The sequence below is a fragment of the Struthio camelus genome, chromosome 9 (assembly GCF_040807025.1).
Source record: "Struthio camelus isolate bStrCam1 chromosome 9, bStrCam1.hap1, whole genome shotgun sequence".
In the NCBI taxonomy this organism is placed as follows: domain Eukaryota; kingdom Metazoa; phylum Chordata; class Aves; order Struthioniformes; family Struthionidae; genus Struthio; species Struthio camelus.
In genome coordinates, this window is record NC_090950.1 from 29,744,500 (window position 1) to 29,766,743 (window position 22,244).

At 41.5% G+C, this 22,244-nt stretch overlaps 1 protein-coding gene across 1 annotated transcript in view; it reads left to right on the plus strand.

Moving 5' to 3' along the window:
- Positions 1 to 22,244, plus strand: part of SI (sucrase-isomaltase) — a 58,817-nt gene that overhangs the window by 11,698 nt on the left and 24,875 nt on the right. Inside the window, exons 7-24 of the mRNA XM_068954359.1 lie at positions 990 to 1,161; positions 3,589 to 3,688; positions 4,041 to 4,153; positions 4,887 to 5,012; positions 5,722 to 5,853; positions 6,022 to 6,141; positions 7,030 to 7,143; positions 9,513 to 9,597; positions 11,013 to 11,130; positions 12,131 to 12,302; positions 13,206 to 13,322; positions 13,879 to 14,033; positions 14,614 to 14,698; positions 15,774 to 15,830; positions 16,439 to 16,563; positions 16,966 to 17,054; positions 21,153 to 21,202; positions 22,041 to 22,211. Coding sequence (XP_068810460.1) covers positions 990 to 1,161; positions 3,589 to 3,688; positions 4,041 to 4,153; positions 4,887 to 5,012; positions 5,722 to 5,853; positions 6,022 to 6,141; positions 7,030 to 7,143; positions 9,513 to 9,597; positions 11,013 to 11,130; positions 12,131 to 12,302; positions 13,206 to 13,322; positions 13,879 to 14,033; positions 14,614 to 14,698; positions 15,774 to 15,830; positions 16,439 to 16,563; positions 16,966 to 17,054; positions 21,153 to 21,202; positions 22,041 to 22,211 — 2,101 coding nt within the window. The remainder of the gene's footprint in view (positions 1 to 989; positions 1,162 to 3,588; positions 3,689 to 4,040; positions 4,154 to 4,886; positions 5,013 to 5,721; positions 5,854 to 6,021; positions 6,142 to 7,029; positions 7,144 to 9,512; positions 9,598 to 11,012; positions 11,131 to 12,130; positions 12,303 to 13,205; positions 13,323 to 13,878; positions 14,034 to 14,613; positions 14,699 to 15,773; positions 15,831 to 16,438; positions 16,564 to 16,965; positions 17,055 to 21,152; positions 21,203 to 22,040; positions 22,212 to 22,244) is intronic.

The window sequence follows — 22,244 nt, forward strand, 5'->3', positions numbered from 1 at the left end:
CCCGGTTGGGTAGCAAGACCCGTGTGAAGGTGCCCCCATCGGGTAGGGAGTAAAGACACCCCAGACGGGCAATAAAGCTGTTTGGTGGCGTGGGAGGTCCAGCTCCCTCCTCTCTTCAGTGGGGCTAAACGAAGAAGAGCCAATTAAAGATTGCTGCTTCGACACCGTGCAAATGTCCTCGCTCTTCCTTGAGTCGTGCCCATAGAAATAAGGAAGGAAATTAGGTTTTTTTTCTTAAACATATAAAGCTCTCCTAATCCTCAGCTGGAAGATTAAGAGTTTGTCAGTAATGAAAGGGATTAGCAAAAGATACAAAATTAAATTAACAAAAGATACTTTATTAATGGAATTAACTTTTACTGTGTGTTTTGCTGAGAGATGTAAAGGAGGAATATCGGTCTCTGGCTTACTCTGTTTGTGCAAATATAAATTTAAAAAAAAAAAAAAAGGCTCCGTATCTATTTTCAACCCCACTGCCTTCCTGTTCCTTGCAAACCTCAGCAGCTGCTTTATGCAAAGTTACTAAGGGAAATGTGATAGCCATCAGCTGGGATTGAACCATGCTACGGATTAAACTAATTCTGTAATCCACCCTCAAGGAGCCTCCTGCCTCGACCCCTGGTTTGCTGGAGCCCAGAGGGAAGGGCCAGCACGTGGCTGTGGTTTCCCAGGCTTGTTTTCCCTGGCACGTGCAAGCTGCCATTTATTTGAAAAAAATCTGGTAAAAAGTGGGTTATTTCTGTATTTCTTTCTACCCACGGAAATTTTCCATCTACTGGGCTATTGTGTGGGGCCGCAGGGAGTCGTGGGAACGTAGCCCCGACAGGAGCTCGGCCGCTGGGACGAGATGTTTCTGCTGCACCCTTCACAGGCACTGCTCGCCCCATCCTGGCCACCCTCTGCCCGGACCCCGGTTAAGACCCCACTCTGCTCTACCTGAAAGGAGTAATTATTGCAAAAATAATTTTTCATTCTTGTTGCTTAACCAGGTTCAATACCACCATCGGGCCGCTGCAGTACGCGGACCAGTATTTACAGCTGTCCATCAAACTGCCTAGCAGCAACATCTACGGCGTGGGAGAGCACGTGCACAAGCAGTACCGGCACGACGTCAACTGGAAAACCTGGCCCATGTTCAGCAGGGACATCGGCCCCTCTGGGGTAAGGGCTCCTTTCGTTACGCCTTATTCCTCGCACGTGAATTTGGGAATCCAAACATATTATGCAGCAGACCCGTTAATAATATGCATTGAGTTTCTCCCTGAAGACTTGTCAGGCACCGCATGTAACTGCTAAAAGCTGCATGTTACTGGTGAAAGTTCCCCGAGGAATAGCTTTTTACAAATATTTTGATTTTTTTTTATGTTCTTGTGAAGTGCTGAAAATCACTTGATAAACATTAATATATGAGAGTCTTCAGTTCCCACCGATACATAAAATAAATAACAATATGCCCAAATGCATCGCTGTGCGCAAAACTCGGTACGTGCATTTTCAGATAATGGCTTTGTAGCTCAGCAAATAAGGGCAAAATTCCACTTAACAGCTGTTTCTTTACAAGATAAACTATGTCTGTCAGCAGTTATTTGTTTCCAGTCTTTATGGCTGTCGTCTTCCAAAATGATTTCCAGGGCACCCATTTTGCAATAGTTATAAGAGAAGAATCTCATCTGTGCCCTGAGACTTCTTCAGGCTTTGATCCCAGGTGCTCTAGCGCTGGCACGCAGCGATGCGCCGTATTGCTCTGTCACTTCCTCACTCCAGTGACTTGTTAGCAGCGATACCGAGCGTACGCGGTTTCAAATCGCTTGTGCCGAAGGTGAGGTGCTGATTAAAACAATGATACTAATTTTCTGCTTGTTGCTTTTTCCTGATTCTGTATTCCCCCATGCAACCTTGCTTACATCCCCCACCGTACCCAGAAATCAAATCTCATTGCTATGTTTATTCACATCTCTTGCTTTGGCTAGAAGTTTTCAAACAAGGGAAATTTTTGCTGAAGCTTGTAAGCACTCAACTGAGCTCATGGGGGAAAAAAAAAGCCATGGAAAAATCTGTGTGTCTGATGTTACAAAATCAGCTTTAAGGACTTTATGGAGAAAGAAATCAATATAAACTGTGAATGAAGGAATGTCTGCTAATGATTTATCTGGTTTCATTTTTATTGGAGTTAAACTAATTTATTTATAACTAGCTAATGAACCTCTGATAAACACAATTTGTCCTTATTACCCGAGTTTAACAAAGCAACCACCCATACATATGCTTTATTTCGAGAGAGCACTTAAGTATTTTGCTGAAATAAACACAGGATCGAGGGGAGCTCTCCCTGTATACAATTAATTAATAATTTGAAATTAACACGCCTTATCTGGAGGCTTCTACCATGGGAATTTCTCCTGAGATGGGGTTGCAGTGTCAGGTTGAGGCATGGCCTGGTGGCAGCTGTCTGAGGAGGGTCTTTATGGGCCAAATTGTTAAAAGTAATCAGGCCTCTGACGGTGGAAGTGTAGATCTAGGGGAGTGAGTTGCTGAGATTTGTGTCTCTTAAGCTGTGCCTCTCGCAGCTCTCTGTCCATTAGGCAGCTGGCGAGGGAGGTCCCCGCAGGGGACGTTGGTGCGGTGACCGCCCCCGGGCAGACAGTCTCGGGACCTTTTCCCCCCGGCACCCCCCTTCCTTTGGAAATTTGATAGGAGAAACTAATTATACCCCCTCTGGATCTAATTGCTAGCAATGGCAACACAGGGTATGATTTGGCCCAGTGAAATGTCACAAAGCTCAGTTTTGTTTTCAGAACCAAAATCTACATTAGCTCACATTTGTCTTGCTATAAACAAGCTCTGTTGTAGAAATCATCCCATTGATTTTCCATCTCTACTAAATTTTCAGCTTATAAACCTCCTCTTTTTAATAATTAGCGTGGGGGGGTTTGAAGATGGTTCTTATCTGAGTGGCTCCATTGAATGTAGACTAATTAAGTTAAACCAACAGTCAGCAAAATTAATTTAGGCTACTTCTGAATAGCTACAGTTATGTTCCTCATTAATTTGTTCTGAGTTTTGTTTTGCAGGGAAAAACTATGACAACAGCTGTTATCATTTATAAGATCTTTTTGTTGCTCATAATACAAGGAAAAAGCAATAGAAACGAGACAAAAAAAGAAACAAAGCACTCTCTTATTTACATAGATCAGATATAAAAATGATTGCCTTGTAGGATTAATAGTAACATAGATTAGATGTAAAACCTTGTACCACCTCTTAGGATATATTATTCACCTGATGTGCATATATATTACCCAGAAATAGTACTGCAGTATATGCAGATCTGCTCTAAATTCCGTGGTACCTGTTTGCTTATGTTGTCTATATATTTCCAGAAACTTTTTGTTGAATGGAAAACATTCTCATAAAGCAGAAAAATGCCAGGAAGTAAAAACCAAAGCTGTAGGAAACTGTCAGTGTTTTTATTCTTGTTGTTTATTGTATGTGGAGAAGCTCAAGGCTCTGCCTATGATATCTTTTGAAAAATCCCAGAATAAAAACATTTGTTAGATTTTAATCAGCTTTTTTTTTTTTTTCTTTAAGGACATGCATAACTTATACGGAGTTCAGACTTTCTTCCTGTGTTTGGAAGACAGCACTGGAGCCTCCCTCGGTGTTTTCTTAATGAATAGCAACGCCATGGGTAAGAAAGCTTTCTCTGTCGCTCCAAGTATTGCGGTTAAACTTTGTTTTAAAAGGTCTGTGGGACGGCGATCCAAACTGAGCTAATTGTCCTTTATTAAGGACATTTGCAAATCTAATGAGAAAAGTCTGTGCCTTTAGGTTTTTAGCGATCCTCTTCTCTTTGCGGGACCTACGCAAATACGGACATTTAAGAGTCATCCGAACACACTTCACCTCCCTTGCAAGGGCAAGTCATGGTTTGGGGTTCCTGGGGTATTTCGGTGTTGTATTTCTTCCGAAGTAAGTTTTCTTGTGTTCAATATCAGCATGACAGAGTCGCTGTAGATTTAGCGAGCGTTCTTGTCCGGCAGAGTTTGAGGTGCAGCCCGCCCCGGCCGTGACTTACAGAACCATCGGGGGAATCCTTGATTTCTACGTCTTCGTGGGGGACACGCCGGAGCAAGTGGTGCAGGAGTACCTGAAGGTCCATCTACCTACAGAAATTGCACATAGAATTTTCCATTTGATTCTTAAGAGCACTTTTTTTTTTTTTTAAATTCTTTCCCCCTCTTTATAGGACAGTGTGTCTTCACTATGTTATTTATTAACTGATGGTATAATGCAATATTTACATAACTAAGTATAACTCTTAGCGTGTCCCTAGTGTGGCTGCTGTCACTGGGAGTCACTAGCAGGAGTGAAGCTGGGGTGTGGATGGGGTTAGCTGGGCTTACGCTCGCCTGCTGGAGCTGACCGTTCTTGTACGGACAAGTTCTTATTTGTACGGCAACGTTATAGGGTGGCTGCAGGTGCTTACGGCCGTGTTATCGTTTTATGGTACAAAGCTGTGGCAGATATTCCCCGTTAAGTACTTCTTGCGGTCAGATGATGTTGCGTTGATATCTTAAAGATCGTGTAGATTTTTGAACAGCATTGCACTTAAGGGGCAGGGCGAATGAACGGGTGTAAAGTCAGAAAATAAAACGAAGGGATGGTTAGAAGGACAGTACAACTTCATGGGTAGCAGTGGGCATAGGCTCATCGTCCCCAGATATTTGTATTTTAAAACATACAAGGGAAAATATGGGGAGGGCGACTGCATGACAGGTAGTTTTACCCATCCGAGTGGGTCAGGCTGGCAGGGTGTAGCTCTGGGGAAACCGAGGCAGGGCGGCGCGTCCCGCTGACGGCGCCGGCGCGCGGTTCTCGCCCTGCAGCTGGTGGGGCTGCCCCTGCTTCCCGCCTACTGGAGCCTCGGCTTCCAGCTCAGCCGCTGGAACTACGGCTCGCTGGATGAGGTCAAAGCCGTCGTCGAGAGGAACCGCGCCATCGACCTCCCCTACGTAAGCGCGGGCGCGCGGCTGGGCGCGGGGGCTGTGGGGGCATCTCGAGCGCCTTGCTCCTCGCCTGGTGCCTTTCAAGTCAGTTCAGAGTCGGTAAACCGCTAAGAAAACGTGCCTAGACACCCACCATTAAAAGTTGTGACAACTTTTAGTGCTGGACCAGTTGCCGGCTTGTGGGAGACGCGTAACGGCGGTAGTTCTCATTTGGGGTTGTGGAACTGCCCGTCGCTTCTTAATTGACAGGCAAAGATAAACCGCAACTCAATTTCAAAATTAGATTTCGGGTTAAATTGGCCTAATGGCCTCAAATGAGGGGAAAAAAGCCCTCATTTTAAGCTCAACTTCAAGAAGAAAGGTTGGGTTTTAAGGGGCTAGCTCCAGAAGTCGGGCAACTCCAACGAAGCACCAGCAGGTCTAGAGGCTGTTAAAAAGGATGCCAGTGTAGAGACTTGTTTTAATTAAGTTAATGCTGCGCGCAGCTCCTTTTAGGCACAAAAGATGTGTCAGTACAACACAGGTATAAGTGCAACAAGAGTTGCGCATCATTTATATATGGCGCTAACGGCACGCTTTCTGCCGGGCTGCAGTAGAGTCACGACCATAAATTCCCTTGAGGATGAATGGGAGTTAACAGGAGAAAATTGTATCGGGGTAATTAATCCTTCAGCTACCCTCTCCAATGTTGGGATCGATTTACCTTTTCTCCCAGGAGGTCCAATACACTGACATTGACTATATGGAAGAAAAGAAAGATTTTACTTACGACAAAGTGAAATTTCAAGATCTCCCCAACTTCGCAGGTTATATGCATGACTACGGACAAAAATATATTATCATCTTGGTAAGCGTTTTACTATTTCTTTTTCCATTTTAAATATTATCATTATAATTCTTTGTTATTATACTTTGCCTATTTTTACGTGATTATTACACTTATTGCCTAGCATTCTAGCCCTGGGTAATAATTGGTGGAGTGCATTGTGGTCTCTTCTTACTTTTTTTCTTTTAGGATCCTGCTATTAGCACAGCTAATCTAGCTGACGGTACAACGTATGAAAGCTATGCCAGGGGAGAGAGCAAAAAGGTTTGGATTAATGAATCGGATGGAGTAACACCATTAATTGGAGAGGTAACCGCGCTTTTATGACGACGAAACTCAGTCTGTTGGCACTGCTGTGATTTAATTAGGGGGCGGGGGGGCTTGGCCTAAACTTCATTTTCTAAGTTTTTTCCTTTTCATAAAATTTTTCCAGTGAGAACTAGGCATATAAGGTCTCGCTTAGCATATGGTATGCTGCCACTTTTCTTGATTTTTTTTTTCTTAGAATTTTTTTATATTAAATAAAAAGGAAATCTAAGATATTTAAGTCTCAAGTCCAATTTGTTAGCGAGCTCCTGTTTACGTTCAGTAGTGACTGAAGAGCCAACTCCCACTTGACACTTTTGAAAATTTCTCTTTAATAGTTATGAATTAAGCTCAGTATTGTAACTTGTGTAACTTAAAAATAATTTTGACCTAAAAGCAGTTGAAAACTCCAAAGTTAATGAAGTCATATTTTTTTCTGCCTTCTTTCTAAGTGCAAGTTATTGTCACTGATGCAGTTTATCATTCAAAAGTCTTCTGCCCGTTGCTACATTAACACTACCCTGAATGGTTAACTTGAATTTCTGAACCCCAAATGCTTATCTGGGGGTGTAGTTCAAATAGGCTGGAAAGAAATTCGAGTATTTTTTTCCCTCCTGCAGACTTATTAATGTCAATATACTCTATTAGAAATGCACATGCACGTTTCTCAGCAGAGATTGCAGGGTTTTTTTGAAGTGATGTTGCTGAAAATATTATGAGATTACCTGTATCCACTCATAAACCCAGTTGATTTTGGCTCTAGTTGAAAAAGGTGAGGCTACAGAGGAGGGAAAACTGCACACTTTCTAAATTTCTTAAGTTAGAATTTTATACCTCATTAAACATTCTAATGTAACTAACAGCTTAATTATTTGCCTTTGAATACTGCAGGTGTGGCCAGGAGCAACCGTGTTCCCAGACTACACCAATCCCGACTGCACCAGCTGGTGGGTGGAGGAGTGCAGGTTATTTCACAATACGGTGCCCTACGATGGGATCTGGATTGTAAGTAACTCGGAACTTCAATTTTTTTTTTTTAAAAAAATAGGCACTGCCAGGTGCTGCATTGAATTTGAAAGGGGATGCTCGTTCCTGCTAACCTGGAAATCAGTGTAGGACTGGTACGTCCTTTGCTGTTGAATTTGCAATCCAAATCTGAATATGAATTTTAAACCTGCATTTGAAGCCTGCATGCATGCTGAGTAAACGCATCTTGAACAGGCCCTGAGTACGGGTTATAATACACAAAATCTATATGTCTATTCTCCAGCTAGCTCACAGAATTTCAGGTTAGTAAATCTGCAATTGCTGTTCCGGATTAGGATTCGGAAAAATCAGGCTCCCTTAAATAGGTTATCCCACCGAAGGATTAATAGGGAATGTGGCGCAGTTGTTTTTAGGCTTAGTTCATGGAAATCAGGTAAGATTATGGACAATTTTGACTCACTCAGATTAGTCTCTTACAAGAATATTCTGTAGTAAAGCTTTTAAAGGTGGGTGCCTGAAGGAAATCCGTATTGAAACTTCTTAATCCCTGTTTAAGCACCTGTACAGGGATTTAATTTCTCTTTATACAGCGCCCCTAAAACTCATTTTGACTCAGAAGGATTTATAGATACTCAACTGCTCTGAGAAAAAGCTTAAATTATATTGAGGTGCCTAAGTGTGGATTCAGAAACCAGACATCGGTACCCACTTTGGAAATGCCCGTCTACATCTCCCTGTGTCAAAGGCCCCCAGGTGCGCTTCCATAGCGTTCTGCCCGGCACCGAACTCACATCGGAGGCGCTGGTAAATCCCAGCTTTGAAGGACTGTACAGTTTTTAAGTACGATACCTTCATTTTTTTTTTCCTTTATGCTGTGGCCGAAAGTGTCAAATGCCCTTAGACTCGGGAAATCAGGATGTAGTAAATTTTCCTCAGGTAGGAAAGAGACTTTTTTTATTCTTATCTTCTGATAACCGGTTGTTTTCACCATAATGAACTCCAGATCTACGTCTACAATTTAAAATTCTGGGAACGGCGTTGCGGTTAATCTCACAAAGCAAAGCACAGGTATATGCTTCGAATAGCATAGAATATAGCTGCATTTCAGCAAATTCTGTCTGATTTATGCTGATACGAATTTGAGCCTGGCGGCAGAATTCTGTGTCACCATATTGCACAGTGTGGCCTTCTTGCTCTTAACCCCTACAGAGAAATACCAGGGCAAAATGTCATTTTTTTTGTTTATTAAAAGTTGAAGACAGAGCTCAGGGAAAACAAAAAAAAAAAGAAAAAAAAAAAAGAAAAAAAGAAAGAAGATTGCAGTTTTATTCACCAAGTAGTTGCTACTAGGACCAAAAGTGCTAACTGGCTTTCATACTTCCAGCATGCACAGCAAGGTTTCAAATACATTTTAAGTTTGTCACTTACTTGAGTTTATTCAGATTTTTTTTTTTTCTTTTTGGCCCTTAACCATCATGGTACTTCGTGTTTTATGAGGGAATTGCAACATGTAGCTGACAGTTGCTCATTAAAATGCCTTGGGGTACGTCAACGTGGAGAATAGGTGTTTTTATTTGCAGGTTTCTAGTCTATGAATGGGAGCATTGGTTTCCTGTAGACAGATTATTTCCATCTGCAGCATTACAAACAAATCTCAGCATCTCTCACTGTTAGAGTACTTTAAAAAAGACTGAAGATTATCTTCCTTTTTTTTTTTCTTCCTATTTTCTCTCTTCCGTCTGCTTAAAGGTAAAATAACTTTTGAGAAAGAAAATGGGAATCTACTGAATATTGTGCCTTGCATTTTAAAAAGTCTTGATGATTTTTAACCTGTATGACAAAACAGTCCTTTAGCTGCTACGTACTAGGATATATTTTTCTTACTTATTTTTGCTAACGCTGTGGTTGCATCAGGTCAAGCTACCACGCATGAACCGCATAGCTCTCTTACGGAGAGCCAACAAATCTCAGTCTATGAAACCTGCCACCAGACTAAAGTCCATCCTGAGTTTGCTCTCTTCTTCCACGCCTGCTTTTCTTGCAGTACTTCTAGGGATGCACCGAGGGACGGATGCGCGAGTCTCTGCCGTGCGCTCGGCAGCGTGCACCCAGGCCGCGGTGCGCTTCAGCCAGCCGCCAGCGCCCGCGGGGCTGCGGGCACGGTGCAGCCGGTGTCCCAGCGCCGCCGGTGGCACGGCTGGGGACAAACCCCGCGCCCGGGCTGGCAGGCAGCAGCTCGGCCTCTGAGCTGTACCGTTTGTGCCTAATTGTACAGTACGTCCTCTAATTAATTATTCCTTAAAGGGTCTGAGGAGTAAAACATAAGGTTCTGTCGGGAAGAGGTGCTTGAGGAAACTCTGTTACATACCGTATCTTCCTTTTTCCAGGATATGAATGAAGTATCCAACTTTGTTCAAGGCTCAAATAAGGGCTGTGAGCAGAACGACTTGAACTATCCTCCCTTCACTCCCAGTAAGTCCGTCGTCTTTAACCACGAAGCAATATATGGAAAAGTTTGTGAACCGCTGTGCGGTCAGCTACAAGGATATGAAGTAATTTTAGTCCTCATGGATGGCATTTGATTATTCCTATTGACAGAAAACACAAGTATGCCTCGGCCTTGGTCAAAGGCATGGGTTACATAATTCATGATTAAAAATGGCTTTTTCTTTCCCTTTCAAATTATTACTGAACGTTATCATTGCCTTAGTTATGTCTAACAACATATTGATCTTCTTTCACCATCAATAGTTTCAGAGATGTATGCATAGCTAAAATGGAATTCAATTTTTTTTTTTTATTAAGTAATAGCTTTAGGTAACCATTGCCAATATGCTGTCAGATCAAATCACACAGAGTCAGGGTGTAGCCACACAGTCCTTCCTTGCCTGGGTGAACGGCTCTTTGCATGAGGAATCTAGCTGGCATGAAGTTGAGTTCAGTCAGTTACAGCCGGTCCTTAGCGTGCCATGTTAGGGCCAAATCTGGAAGTAAACGTGATTTCCTCTGACCTCAGACATACGCGTATGATTTGAATTAAGTGAAGAAGTTCCCATCTGTCCTAGAGTGCAGCTATAGCGTCTCCAGTTCTGTATTTAAGGCAGAAAACTAGAAAGGGGTTACCTGTTGGTTGACTGAAAGGTGCAACTTTAAATCATGAAAGATAATAAAATGAAAAATAAAAATAATTAAAAAAATTAAAGTAAAAAGCAGTTGGGAGCTCTCTTGGCATCCTCGTGCCCACCAAGGAGCTCCACGGAGGGACGATTGCTTCTGTGGTGACCTCGCAGCCTTGGTCTCCTACTTTACAGTAAAGAAAATAAGCCAGGGTGGGGAAATTGAGAGTCTGCGTACACCAGGTCTTTGCTTCCAGGCATCTGCCCAGACTCGTGGCAAAGCCGACAGCGAGCTCCCTTTGTGCTAAGATTTACTCAGAGCGGTGCCAGGAAGCACTGGCATCGAAAGCAGCCTTCGGTTAGTGTCTCATCGCACCTAGCCAAAGATATATTATGTGAGCTAATCATTTTGTGCCCTGAACAAATTGCAGCACATCATACCTTGGTGTGCTCAATTCCACTCCACCAGAAAAGCTGCGTTTCCAGAGACGGTAGCAGTAATAGGGGAATTCGTTTGCTACTTATGTGCTGATTGTCCTGAGGTAGAGAAAGCTCCAAAGCCGAAAACATTTCAGTTCGAGCAAAGACGAAGGAAAACTGGCAACCAACAGCAGCGTTGCCTGAACGGTGTTTCGTTCTTGCGCTAGTCATACTGGGCTTCGTGCAAAAATCGAAGATCAAAAAGGGCCTGAATGTGCCTTAAACAAAAGATTGCAAATATTTGGGATCAAAATATATTTGAAAACTGATATCTGTATCCTTTCATTGAAGACATTCTTGATAGGCTCATGTTTTCCAAGACGCTCTGTATGGACGCAGTGCAGAAGTGGGGGAAACAGTACGACGTCCACAGCCTTTTCGGCTATTCCATGACCCTATCAACTAAACAGTAAGCAACGCTCCCTAATATCCTTACAAAAAAAAACCGTGAAGCAGAGTATATGGCTGCAATTTCAAAAACAGCAGAAAATTCACGTCTAAAGGACCCTGATTCCTGGACCACAGGAAGTATCACATCCGAAAATCCAGTCTCTCCACAGTTTCAAAATTTACTGAATCTGGGCATCCAAAATAGCTAAAAGAGACAGAAAACTCTTGTCACGTAAGGATGTCTGCGACCCTATTACACGCAGAGTTCAAAGGAGTACCATGCTTTGTTGTTTACATTTCAACTGCAATAGTGCCTTAAAGGATAGTCATTTTTTTCATTAGAAAATTAATACAAAAATATACCTAAAAGTATGGGGAACTGTCAGCTACGTTTTGATAATTTTGAACTATTTGAACTACTTAAACCTGTCTAAATCAATTTACAGCAAATTGAAGAACAAATAAAGCAATGGTTCAGAGCTCTGCTAGCACAGGGCTAGGGACCACCATCATAACATTTAAAATGTCTCAATCTCATTTTGCATCTCGAGTTTCGACTAAGTTATGCGTCTCACCCATTGCATGTTCCGATTTGTGCATTGGTGGGGAAGGAATTACTCACTTCTTTCAGTGTTTCTCTTGGCTGAATTTTTCTTTTATTTTCTTTTTCTTTTTTTAAGGCATATCATTATACATTCTTATATTTCAGACTGGCACAGGAGATAAGGTTGAATGAACATAAATCTCTATTAATTCATTTAAGCCAATGCAGCTATGGCAAAATATACTAACTAAAGTCCCAGGCCAAACACTGGTAGTCAAAAACGTTTTGAAAGGTTAAATAGAATTAATATTATAAAAGTAGCTAAAAGACACCTGGATAGCTGTAAAAGAGTCCCTGTTCCTTGGATTATCCATTATTGCAAATTAGTCACTATAAATTTACCTTATGCAAAAGCCACTGGGGCCTGAGGCGTTTTTTTAATCTTTGCATAATACCAGCCTTGTTTCATTTTCAGAGCCATCGAAACCGTGTTTCCAGGAAAACGGAGCTTCCTGTTTTCGAGGTCGACCTTTGCTGGGTCAGGAAAGCACGCAGGACACTGGCTGGGAGACAACGCGGCGCTATGGGATCACTTGAAATGGGCGATACCCGGGATGCTGGAGTTTAACCTCTTTGGGATTCCTTATGTAAGAAATATTCCTCCGTGGCATCCTTTCAAAACAAACGGATAAGTGTTAATTCTTCACATCTGTGATACCTGATCATCTTATTAAACACTATTTATGTAACCATATTGACTTGCTGGATGTAAAATAAGAACCTTTAAGAACCTGATTTTAACATTTTTCTCCCCAGTAATTATTGATTTTTTTTTTTTTTTTTTCAGTTTAAGCCACTGTCTTACTTTCATTACTGCGGGGGGTGTGCGTATGGCGGGATACCCGTGTGCATCAATCGTACCATTTTATATATTCCAGGCTACCTGTTATCACTGGTATTTTTTATTCATCGATGATTGATGTGGAAAACTGTGGTGTTTTCCTTTGCCTTTCAAATTGGGTTAGGAACACCCATGTGTAAATGAAAGAGCTAGATTCCTCTTCATGATTCCCATTTGCACGACTTTTGAACTGTTTTCCTCGTGTATGCACATTAGCCCCAAACAAGTAAGTAAAGATTCAGAAGAAAGAGAGCAATGAGCAGTGTTAGCTAGTAGTCAGTTAAATTTTCTGTGCAACCCATACTTGAATTAACGTAATTGTACAGTGTAGATGATGGGCTGTAAAAGTGTTCTCTGACCTCTGACAATGTGGAAGAATAAGTATTTGCCTGGCTACTTCTGCTTCAAATAATAGCTTAGAAACTTCAGTAATTCCGGTAGAAGTTCCATCAAAGAAAAATACAGACATATCTACTTATGGAGGAGAAATTTGAAAGAAGAAAGGTAGAAATGTGTTGAATGGCTCTATTACCATGGTTAGCGATTACGGACGAGTTAGGAAATCTCTGGAAATCAATACTTGAAGGTCTGTGTAGAGCTTAGACGTGCAATATACTGTTCATCCAACACGTCCTGTTTTTATCTTAAGATTGGAGCAGACATTTGTGGTTTCTTTGATAACACCACGGAAGAACTTTGCAGACGGTGGATGCAAGTAGGAGCATTTTATCCATTTTCCAGGAATCACAACTCGGAACTATACATAGTAAGTTGTACCTTCTCTTACAAAACTTGTCTTGTGTTGCCCTACCGCATTCCCTTTATTACTATACTACTAATAATTACGTAGTTGACTAGTTGGAAATTGGTAGAAACTTGCACTCTCTTTACAAAATCCTAGCTCCAAAAGTTTTAGTTTCATTGGGGTTAATTGCGAGTGCTTGAGAGTCCGTTTTTTGAGAACGGTTTCATGCCCATTGGTTGTGTCTGCAGAGAAGGGTGAGCGCTCACTGCTACTTGACCCACCAGATCGATCCTTGGGAGCTCCCTTTCGTTGTGTCCTGAATGCGCATTAGGATGAAACCCAGGAGAAGCCTTGACCTGTCACCCTGCTGCCACCTGCACCCCAAAGCAACCCGCGTGGTCTGGGGGCTGGTGGGCCCGACCTCAGGTCCCCCCACACCATGCAGATGCCACGCAGATGGGCACCATCAACTTTCAGCTCCTCTGACACTGCATCCCCTTTCTACATAACTGACAAATAGCGCCATCCAAACTCCCTCTGCATGACGACAATAATAATCTAAAATATTTATTCTCAGCCTCAGGATCCAGCTGTTTTTGGGGCTGATTCGCTTTTGGTGAAAACCTCAAAGCATTACTTGAACATTCGCTATACTCTGCTGCCCTACCTGTATACGCTCTTCTACAAAGCTCATACTCAAGGAGACACAGTCGCGCGGCCCGTTTTGCACGAGTAAGTTTACTGATTAGGCTTCATAATATTTCTATTAGGAAAAAACAAATTCAGACAGGTTAAATGCTATCAGGGACTACCTAATCACATATATAATTTGTGAAAGTGCGCATTGGAATATATATAGACAAATTCTAAATTCATGAAATACCACTCTGAAGTAATCAGAAGAGTAATCAGAAATCACGTGCAATTTCTGCAAATACGCATATATTACTGTCAGTTACTCCAAGGCCTGCTGTGAAATGTCTTTGCCAGTTAATGAAATTATTCCCCATCATGATATACGCTTTAGGTTTCCTTGCCTGGAAACTCTTGAATAGAGCTATGTTAAAACTGCACACAGGCACTCTTACATATATGTGTAATCAACAACAACTAAACTAGTAAAGCCTGCGAACTTACACTCTCAGCTTCAGGTTGCCTCAGGTGAAAATAAACCTGCGCAGTTGTGCTGCGATGCTTTTCAGTAGTGATTCTAGCCAATCAGTACCCTGAAATATTAGGATTACTCCTGACAGCGTAGTTAACAAAAACAGTCAGCGCTGGGTTTTTGTTTGTTTTTTCCCCATTTGTCCAGGTTTTATTCTGATGAAGCAACATGGGGCGTTGACAGGCAGTTCCTGTGGGGTCCCGGACTACTCATTACCGCTGTGCTCGACCCGGTAGGTTTAGCCCTCCTGATATTTATCTATCTCATCACAAATTCACAGGGAACAGGGACACCTTGTGATTAAAAAGCACCTGAGTTTCGGCCTCTGTTGTTTGGTCTTGCGACAATTGCGTTATTCAGCTTAGAGGCTATAGCTCCCCTGCTTACCGTACATGTATTTCCTCTGGAAATTGTGCTCCGACTCCTTTTTTATGCCAAACAAGCCGAATAGCAAAAATAGGATATTCCCTTTCCCTGATGAGCCCAGTAAGTTTTCCCTGGTCCTGTTCCAGCCTGAACTCCTGCATGTTGACCAGAGCAGTAAGGAGTGTGGGCAGAAACCTTGTGCATTAGCATTAACATAACTCCATTTCCAGTGGCAATATTTTTTTTGATGTATCCTTAGATTATATTTATTTTTCATGGATATATCCCATTTGTGGCATTTGGTTGTCCTGGGGTTCCTAAAGAGCCTAGTTCTTGTTCTCCATTTCTTGCTTCCAGCGAGGGAGCCCACAGCATGTTTTTACCACTGCTTAAATGGAAGATCTTGCACTTTGTGCTATTAAATCCCATTTCTATTTTCGAGTCCTCTAGGGAATCTAATCTTCTGGCAGGATAGACCGATTCGCCTAGCTTGTGTCTTCTCTGAATTTCAGCCAGAGCAGCTTCTCTCACTCCTTTTCATTTTATTTCTAGTGCAGAAAGAAAAACAAATAAATAATGGCTTTTCCTGTTGCAAAATCTTGTAAATAATGATCGTTAATTCCAGTAACGCATACGCTATGTAGAAACGCAAAAAGTTTGTTAAATACTTGAACGGAAAGCGAGTATCGGAAACAAGCCAGTCCAGAAAAGGTAAAAGTAAAGAAAATTTAGTGATGGTTGTGACTATGCGCTGAGAGCGAACGTGAAGCGTTGTGGCTTGGGGCTGCACGCGCGGCAGAAAGCCATTAAAGAAAATAAGGATGAGGAGAAGCATCAGTAATAATGTCTTTGCGAATGTTATCGTGATTTTTTTGACATTTTTCATTTATTAAATTGACTCGCCTTCAAACGTGAAAGCTGCTGCTTTGCTCCCCTTCCAGGGCGTGGACGTCGTCCAGGCGTACATCCCTGACGCCGTATGGTACGAATATGAGACGGTAAGTAAACGCCAAGGGCGCTGCCGTGTGGTTTTCCTACGCGTCAGCCCGGCTTCGGGGACAGCTGTAGCCGACAGGCTAAGGCAAAGCCTGTGGGAAGGAAGGGGCGCGAGGAGGGGTCGGGGGCGAGGGCGGCCGGCACAGCCTCAAGGAAAGGTCCCGACGGGGTGGAGCGACGCAGGAGGCCGGAGGGCAGGTTGCACGGGAACTTGAGCAAAGATCATGTTTGTAAGAGTAAAACATGATGACGAGTTTGCAATTTGCATGACAGTCTGCAATTGTCTTTCACTGATCTTATTTCTGCGAGTAAGTTTCCCGCTGTTGAGATGACCCTTTCGATGGGTGGCAGAGGACGTTGTTCACTTCCGATGTGCCAACGTGGCTTGCTCTCTGTGCTGACAGAGCCACCATCGAATGCTGATGGGCATTGATTCATAATATTGTACGATAATATTGCGGTGGTTTTCTCTTCACGCGACCGCTGGCAGTTCTATAGGTATTTACCTACCTTAAAAGGAAGAATTAAGGTGAAATTCTGGATTGAAGAGCGCGCTCGTAGCAGCGAGTAACGCAATGCACCCATTCTCTTCCACCTCCCTCTTCATAAGGGGACAAAAATCTCGTGGAGAAAACAGTGGGCTGACATGTACCTGCCAGCAGACAAACTGGGGCTTCATCTGAGGGGAGGCTACGTTTTCCCTTTCCAACAACCAGCTAACACAACAGTCATAAGGTGCGTTTCGAGACCAAACGCTTTTTTGGTTAGATTGGGATGAAACGTGATGTCAAGAGTGGGCGCTGGACCATCAGGTTGCAAATCAGTAGCAGGCTGTCGTATTCAGCGTTTGCACTTAAAAATCTGAGAACAACCGAGAGTCACAAATCGCTGCCACGACTGATTACATAATGTGTTTAATGATCAACTACAGGTTTATTTGCATAGCGTTTTGTAAGCTTCCCACGTATTTTAATCTGTTTACATGAAAATGAAAGACAATCAAGGGCTAATCTAAGACAATTCTACAAGTCTTGCAACTCACTGGAACTTCAGATTTTTTAATGTGAACATGAAAGATGTGTTAAGACTGTCTAGATGTTTTTAGATAGCTAGGACAAATAATTTTTCTTTCTACAGCCGCAAGAATCCTATGGGACTTATCATTGCCCTGGATGAGAATAACAGAGCATCCGGGGACTTGTTCTGGGATGATGGAGAATCCACAGGTGAGCAGCCATCGATAGGGACATAAGTAGGATAATCAAGCTATTAATACTTACGGATTTTAATCTTCCAGCTGATTTAATGGAGGAAGAGCAAGCCATTGGGAATGTTGATTTTAATTTGTAGCAAGCTATGAATACTTGTTCTTATGTCGTTACTTTTTCATCGCTTTTAAGTGGAAAAATGTACGGTTCTTATTTTGACGAAATTTTTTTTTACTCTTTCAGGTTTCACAGTAGCCTTAAATACGTAAATTGGGTACGTTAGCGCACTGACTGTTAGGCCACACTGTAGGGATTGATGTATATTCTTGTATGTATCCAGGTCTGTTTCAATGGGTGCAAGAATACACACAATCATAGTGTGAAACTGAGATTTAGCAGAAGATGAAAAACTAGCCCTTTTGTTAAGTATACCTGGTACCGCTTATGAACTTGTGGGAACTAGTTACGTTTCTGGTGAAATCGGTAGAAATTGCATCAACCCAAAAGGTATGGTGTTGAAGCCGAAATTGTTTATGCCATCTGATTCCCACAGCATATCCCTGCCTGAGCGCACGAGTGAGCATGTGCAGGCGATACGCGCTCTGTTGCCGACCGACTAAAGCTGCCTGGGAACTCGCTTCCCACCCGGATATTCACTGCAATTATGCCACAGCCTTTTAGCCTCCTTTCTTGTGATGAACTGGGTTGGACTCTGCTTCCTTCACCAGCGTTTTTTAAAACTCATACCTCTGTTCCGATGGGTTGTGTAATATTAAGATTACAACAACTCGCCCAAGTGAAAAAAAACTCTGATTTAAGGTTAAATTCCTCTCGGCTATGAGGAAAATTAATGCCTTTGGAATGCATGCATGTCTAAGAAAAGCAGAGTTCGTTCTAGAGCAACGGAAGAAACTTGCAAACAAAAATAATATAATTCACCATTTTAATCTTGAGATGAAGAAAACTTTGGAAAATGAAAAACCTTGAAGTGTAGGGTTTTCTGAAGTATATCTGAGATATTAGTCAGGCATCCAGGTTCCATTCAATTAAAAGGATTTGGGGTACCGAAATCCTTTAGGTTGCTTTTGTAGCCTTTGTCCTTTATTCTATATTTCTCAGAAAAGCCAGCAAGCAGTTTAAACTTTTATTCTGAAATGATTTTTTGAAGAAGTTTTATAAAACACTCAAGCTCATATTAAAAAATGATTTAAGGACTGATATTTGACAGACTTTATTTTATTTGCAACCAACCATAACTTTAACAACTAAAGACACTGGTTTATGGCATATGCCTGTTAATACTACTGCATTTCAAGTAGATCTGATCTTCTCTAATTCCTGTCCTATCACATCCATAGGCTGCTATGAATTGGAAAAGTATTTGAGCTTTATTTAGCTATACTGGAATAAAACGCAGATTAGAAAATAGGAAAAACTGCAACAGTAAAAATATACAGAAAAAAATGAAATCAAAGTAATATTATCATTGAGATTCAGAAGATGACAGATATTTTCCCATGGGAACTAATCTGACCACCGTCCATGGTTATGTGATACCTGAATTTAGTGTATTCATATCCCTGTCTTCTGAAAACACATTTTTCAGCTAAAGAATCTTGAACAAATTACAAAGCTGATTGCACATCAAAACTTGCCCCCACCTTTGCCGCTCAGCAGCTCATGCACATGCATGTGGTCACCGCTTTGGTGCCTCTGCCAAAGCCCTCAGCTTTCCTCACAGGTCTCCTCGAGATGACAAATTCCCACTCGGGTATTCCCTGTTAGGACACTTGCATCAGCAACCTTAGCTCAAAACTGGAGTTTGAAGGGTTTCTGCGTGCTGATGGTGCAGAGAAAGATGCTGGTGGCAGTCACTGGGCAGTCTGTTAGGAGGACAGCTGCAGAAAAAGCCAAAAAAATAAGACTGTTTGTGCTCAAGAGGTAATGTGATGATAATATTAGATTTATTGGAAAGAGAAAAGCTTAGAAAAATTTATGCATCTAACTTTAGAAATCCCTTTTCTCATTTTACCTACACCAATCATATCTCACTCAAAAACTTCCAAGCCTCTACTTTTTAAATTTTGGAAACTTTGGGATGCTTTAAAGAAATAGAGCTGTGATTTGGCTGATTATTGCGGCAATAAATATTGGAGGCCTTGGGTGGCTGCTGATACGACAGGTATATGTACTCCGTTGTCAAGGCCTAAAATAACTAAGCCATTATTGTACTCACTTCTGTTGAGAAACAAAACAATAAAACATCTTATGATTTTATTTCCTGCTCAAAACTTACAGGTCGTAGTCTTCTCGAAGAAATAGTTTACAATTTGCTTGCAATGACAATATTTTTCTTTTCTTACATGGGGGGAAAAAAAGTGATAGACTATTTATGAGTCAACTTTTATGTTTCTTTTTCCAGGTGATGAGTTTATTTCCTAAAAGAGTTCTATGACCTAGTTTATTAATATTATAGTCATTTTTGCATTAACAAATTTATTTAATACGTTTTAATGTACATGCAGTTAAGTGAGTCTTTTTACATTTAAGAAATGATAAGATGGAATAACAATAAAATAAAAAATAATACATTTTAGAAAGGCAGTTTTCAATAAATTTGGAAAATATTGGAAAATTAGATCTTCTGGGAAACTGGCCTAAGGAAAACAGAAGTTTGAGAGAACTGTCCTGCGTATAAGAGATAAACAATTAGAAGAAAACAGCAGGGACAAGGAGAGAGAACTGGGATAGGCTAGCAAAAGGAAAAAGAAATAGTTTTCTAACAACATGCATAATACCAGAAAAGAAAAATATTGGTTGGAGTAGAAAATCCAGTCACTCTCTTTTTTGGGGGGGAGGCGGCTTAGGGGCTAGAAAAGCCAGCTGCAATCAAATAGATGCTGCGGTTTATTGCAGAAGAGCACGAGTCAGCCTGGGGTAGGGGTGGGACGCGGGCAGCGAGGTGAGGTCCCAGAGGCGGAAGCAGGGTGAGGATGGCACCTGTGCTGAAATGAGAGCAGCAGAAGAGCTGGGAAATACAGAACAGGCAGCTTAAATTAGCAAATCGTTGGAATAAATCACCAAGGATTTTGTACCGCCCTGTGGAAGGCGAGCTGCTGGCTAGGAAACCAGTTTTTAGGCTCATAGGGGATGAGCGAAGAATAATCACTGTTCTCAACTTTGGTAGGCTTTAGCTAGAGACCTCAACCTGCTTTTGAATTTCACCCCTGGGGGCAGATGTGGATAAACAGAAGCCCAGAGGAGATCAGCAAGAACAGCGACAGGCCTAGAAAAGGCTCCTCGCGAGAAAATATTGCTCCATCTAAACAGAACGAGAAGAGAGGAGATATTACGAGCTTTTGGAAACGTAAAAGGCTGCTGCAACGGCAAAAGAAATAACCTTCCACATGCACAATGAAGGGGGCAGGAAGAACTGGCTCTAATTCCTTTCTCTTAGATACTGAAAAAAACCAGTGAAACGTTGTGACATGCTGCCCGGGAGGGTTACTGAGTCGAGAAACGGAGGTGGTCAACAGTAGGTGAGACGAGGCGATCTCAGACATGCGCGGAGTAAATCCGCTCGCCTGGAAGCGCAGGGTGCGCTCAGCATCCCTCTCGGCATCCCCAGCAGCGTGTGACTCAACTTCTCCGGGACGTTACTTATCCCCAGGATCACTAAATCCTCAAAGCTGAGGTCACAGAATGGGTTTTCACAAGAGGAGGCTTCCCGCACATGCTCTCTCTGCAAACTTTTCCTCTGCGCCAGAGATTTAAGTGATGAATCTTAAATTCTGAGCTTTAAAAAGAAAAAAAAAATATCAGGATTTGAGAACAAAGTGAAATCACCAATTAAACTGCATCAAATCAACTCAATATTTGAGTCGGCAGAATGTTAAATATAGAAAGTCATTTTTCCCTCATTGGAAGATAATTAGAAGTTCATATTTTTTTGCAGTTTGCACAGCATCTGCTCAGTGGAGGAGCACTCTTGAATGCAGCTTCTGAATGTAGTAATGATATTAATTACAATTTATTGGTCTCTAATAGAGACACAGTCTTGCTTTTAATGCTGTTTGGTTCTGTACTGCAAGTGTAATTTCTTTCTTCACACTTTAGGTACTGTCGAAAACAAAGCCTACATTTACTATGAGTTTATAGTTTCTAATGTAAGTACTTCTTAAAAAGATCTTATTTTCATTTCCGATTTCAATCAATACTATCTTCTCTGTCCTTAATCTCCTGTAATATTTACTGAGAAGTAAAGTATTTGACAAAGCCAAAGCAGTGTCTTTTTCAAAATATTGTTGTTAACTAACTGTGACGTAAATCTTACATTTGGCTTTTCTTCTCCTAATTAATTTATTAACAAAAGAATCCCTATTTCCTTTCACGTAATAAACCCAGCAGCAAAGTTTACTGAGCAGGAGAACTGTGACAGTTAAAGTAGAGCAAGAAAGGAGATCACCATCATGTTTGTGAGTCTCAAAGACTGCAAAATTCTTTGTATGTTGTAAAAATAGGGCTGAATGTCTCCAGTGAGCCAAAGGAAGACCTAGGCCAGAAAAATGTCTGAATTTGCTTCATATATATATATATTTTTAATTGAAATAGCCTATACAGAGCAGGGTGAAGTCCAGATGAACAGAAAAATCTAATATTGCCTGGAGATTTCGTATTATAAGGATTCCATATTTTTTGTATAATAATCATAATATCTGCTAAAATATCTGTATTCTTCTCCCTTGCCATGTTGTAATACTCACCCTTTCATTTTTCTGAAACAACCAAAAAATACGAACCTGAAACACAAGTATGAAGCATGTTATAAATACAGAAGAAAGCATTGTGCTGTCATCTAAGTGACAGCAACAAACAGGGCAATAATTAACAAGGCAAGGAGAGGACATTGTCTTACTTTATGCTACACTATTAAAAATTACTTAGAAAAATTATATTTTAAAAAAATTTTTGACAATATAATGGGATTATTGTATTATTTTTCAGAATAGCCTACAAATGAATGTCATAAACAATGGCTACACTGATCCAAACAACTTGAAGTTTGAAGAAATCAAAATATTGGGGTTGCTCCTGGAACCAACAGAAGTTACTGTAACTGAGGGCAATGTTCTGCAAAGTTCTTCTCACTCTATCACCTACGATCCTTCAGCCAAGGTAAATTAAAATAGAAAGCCTGAAGCATAACGT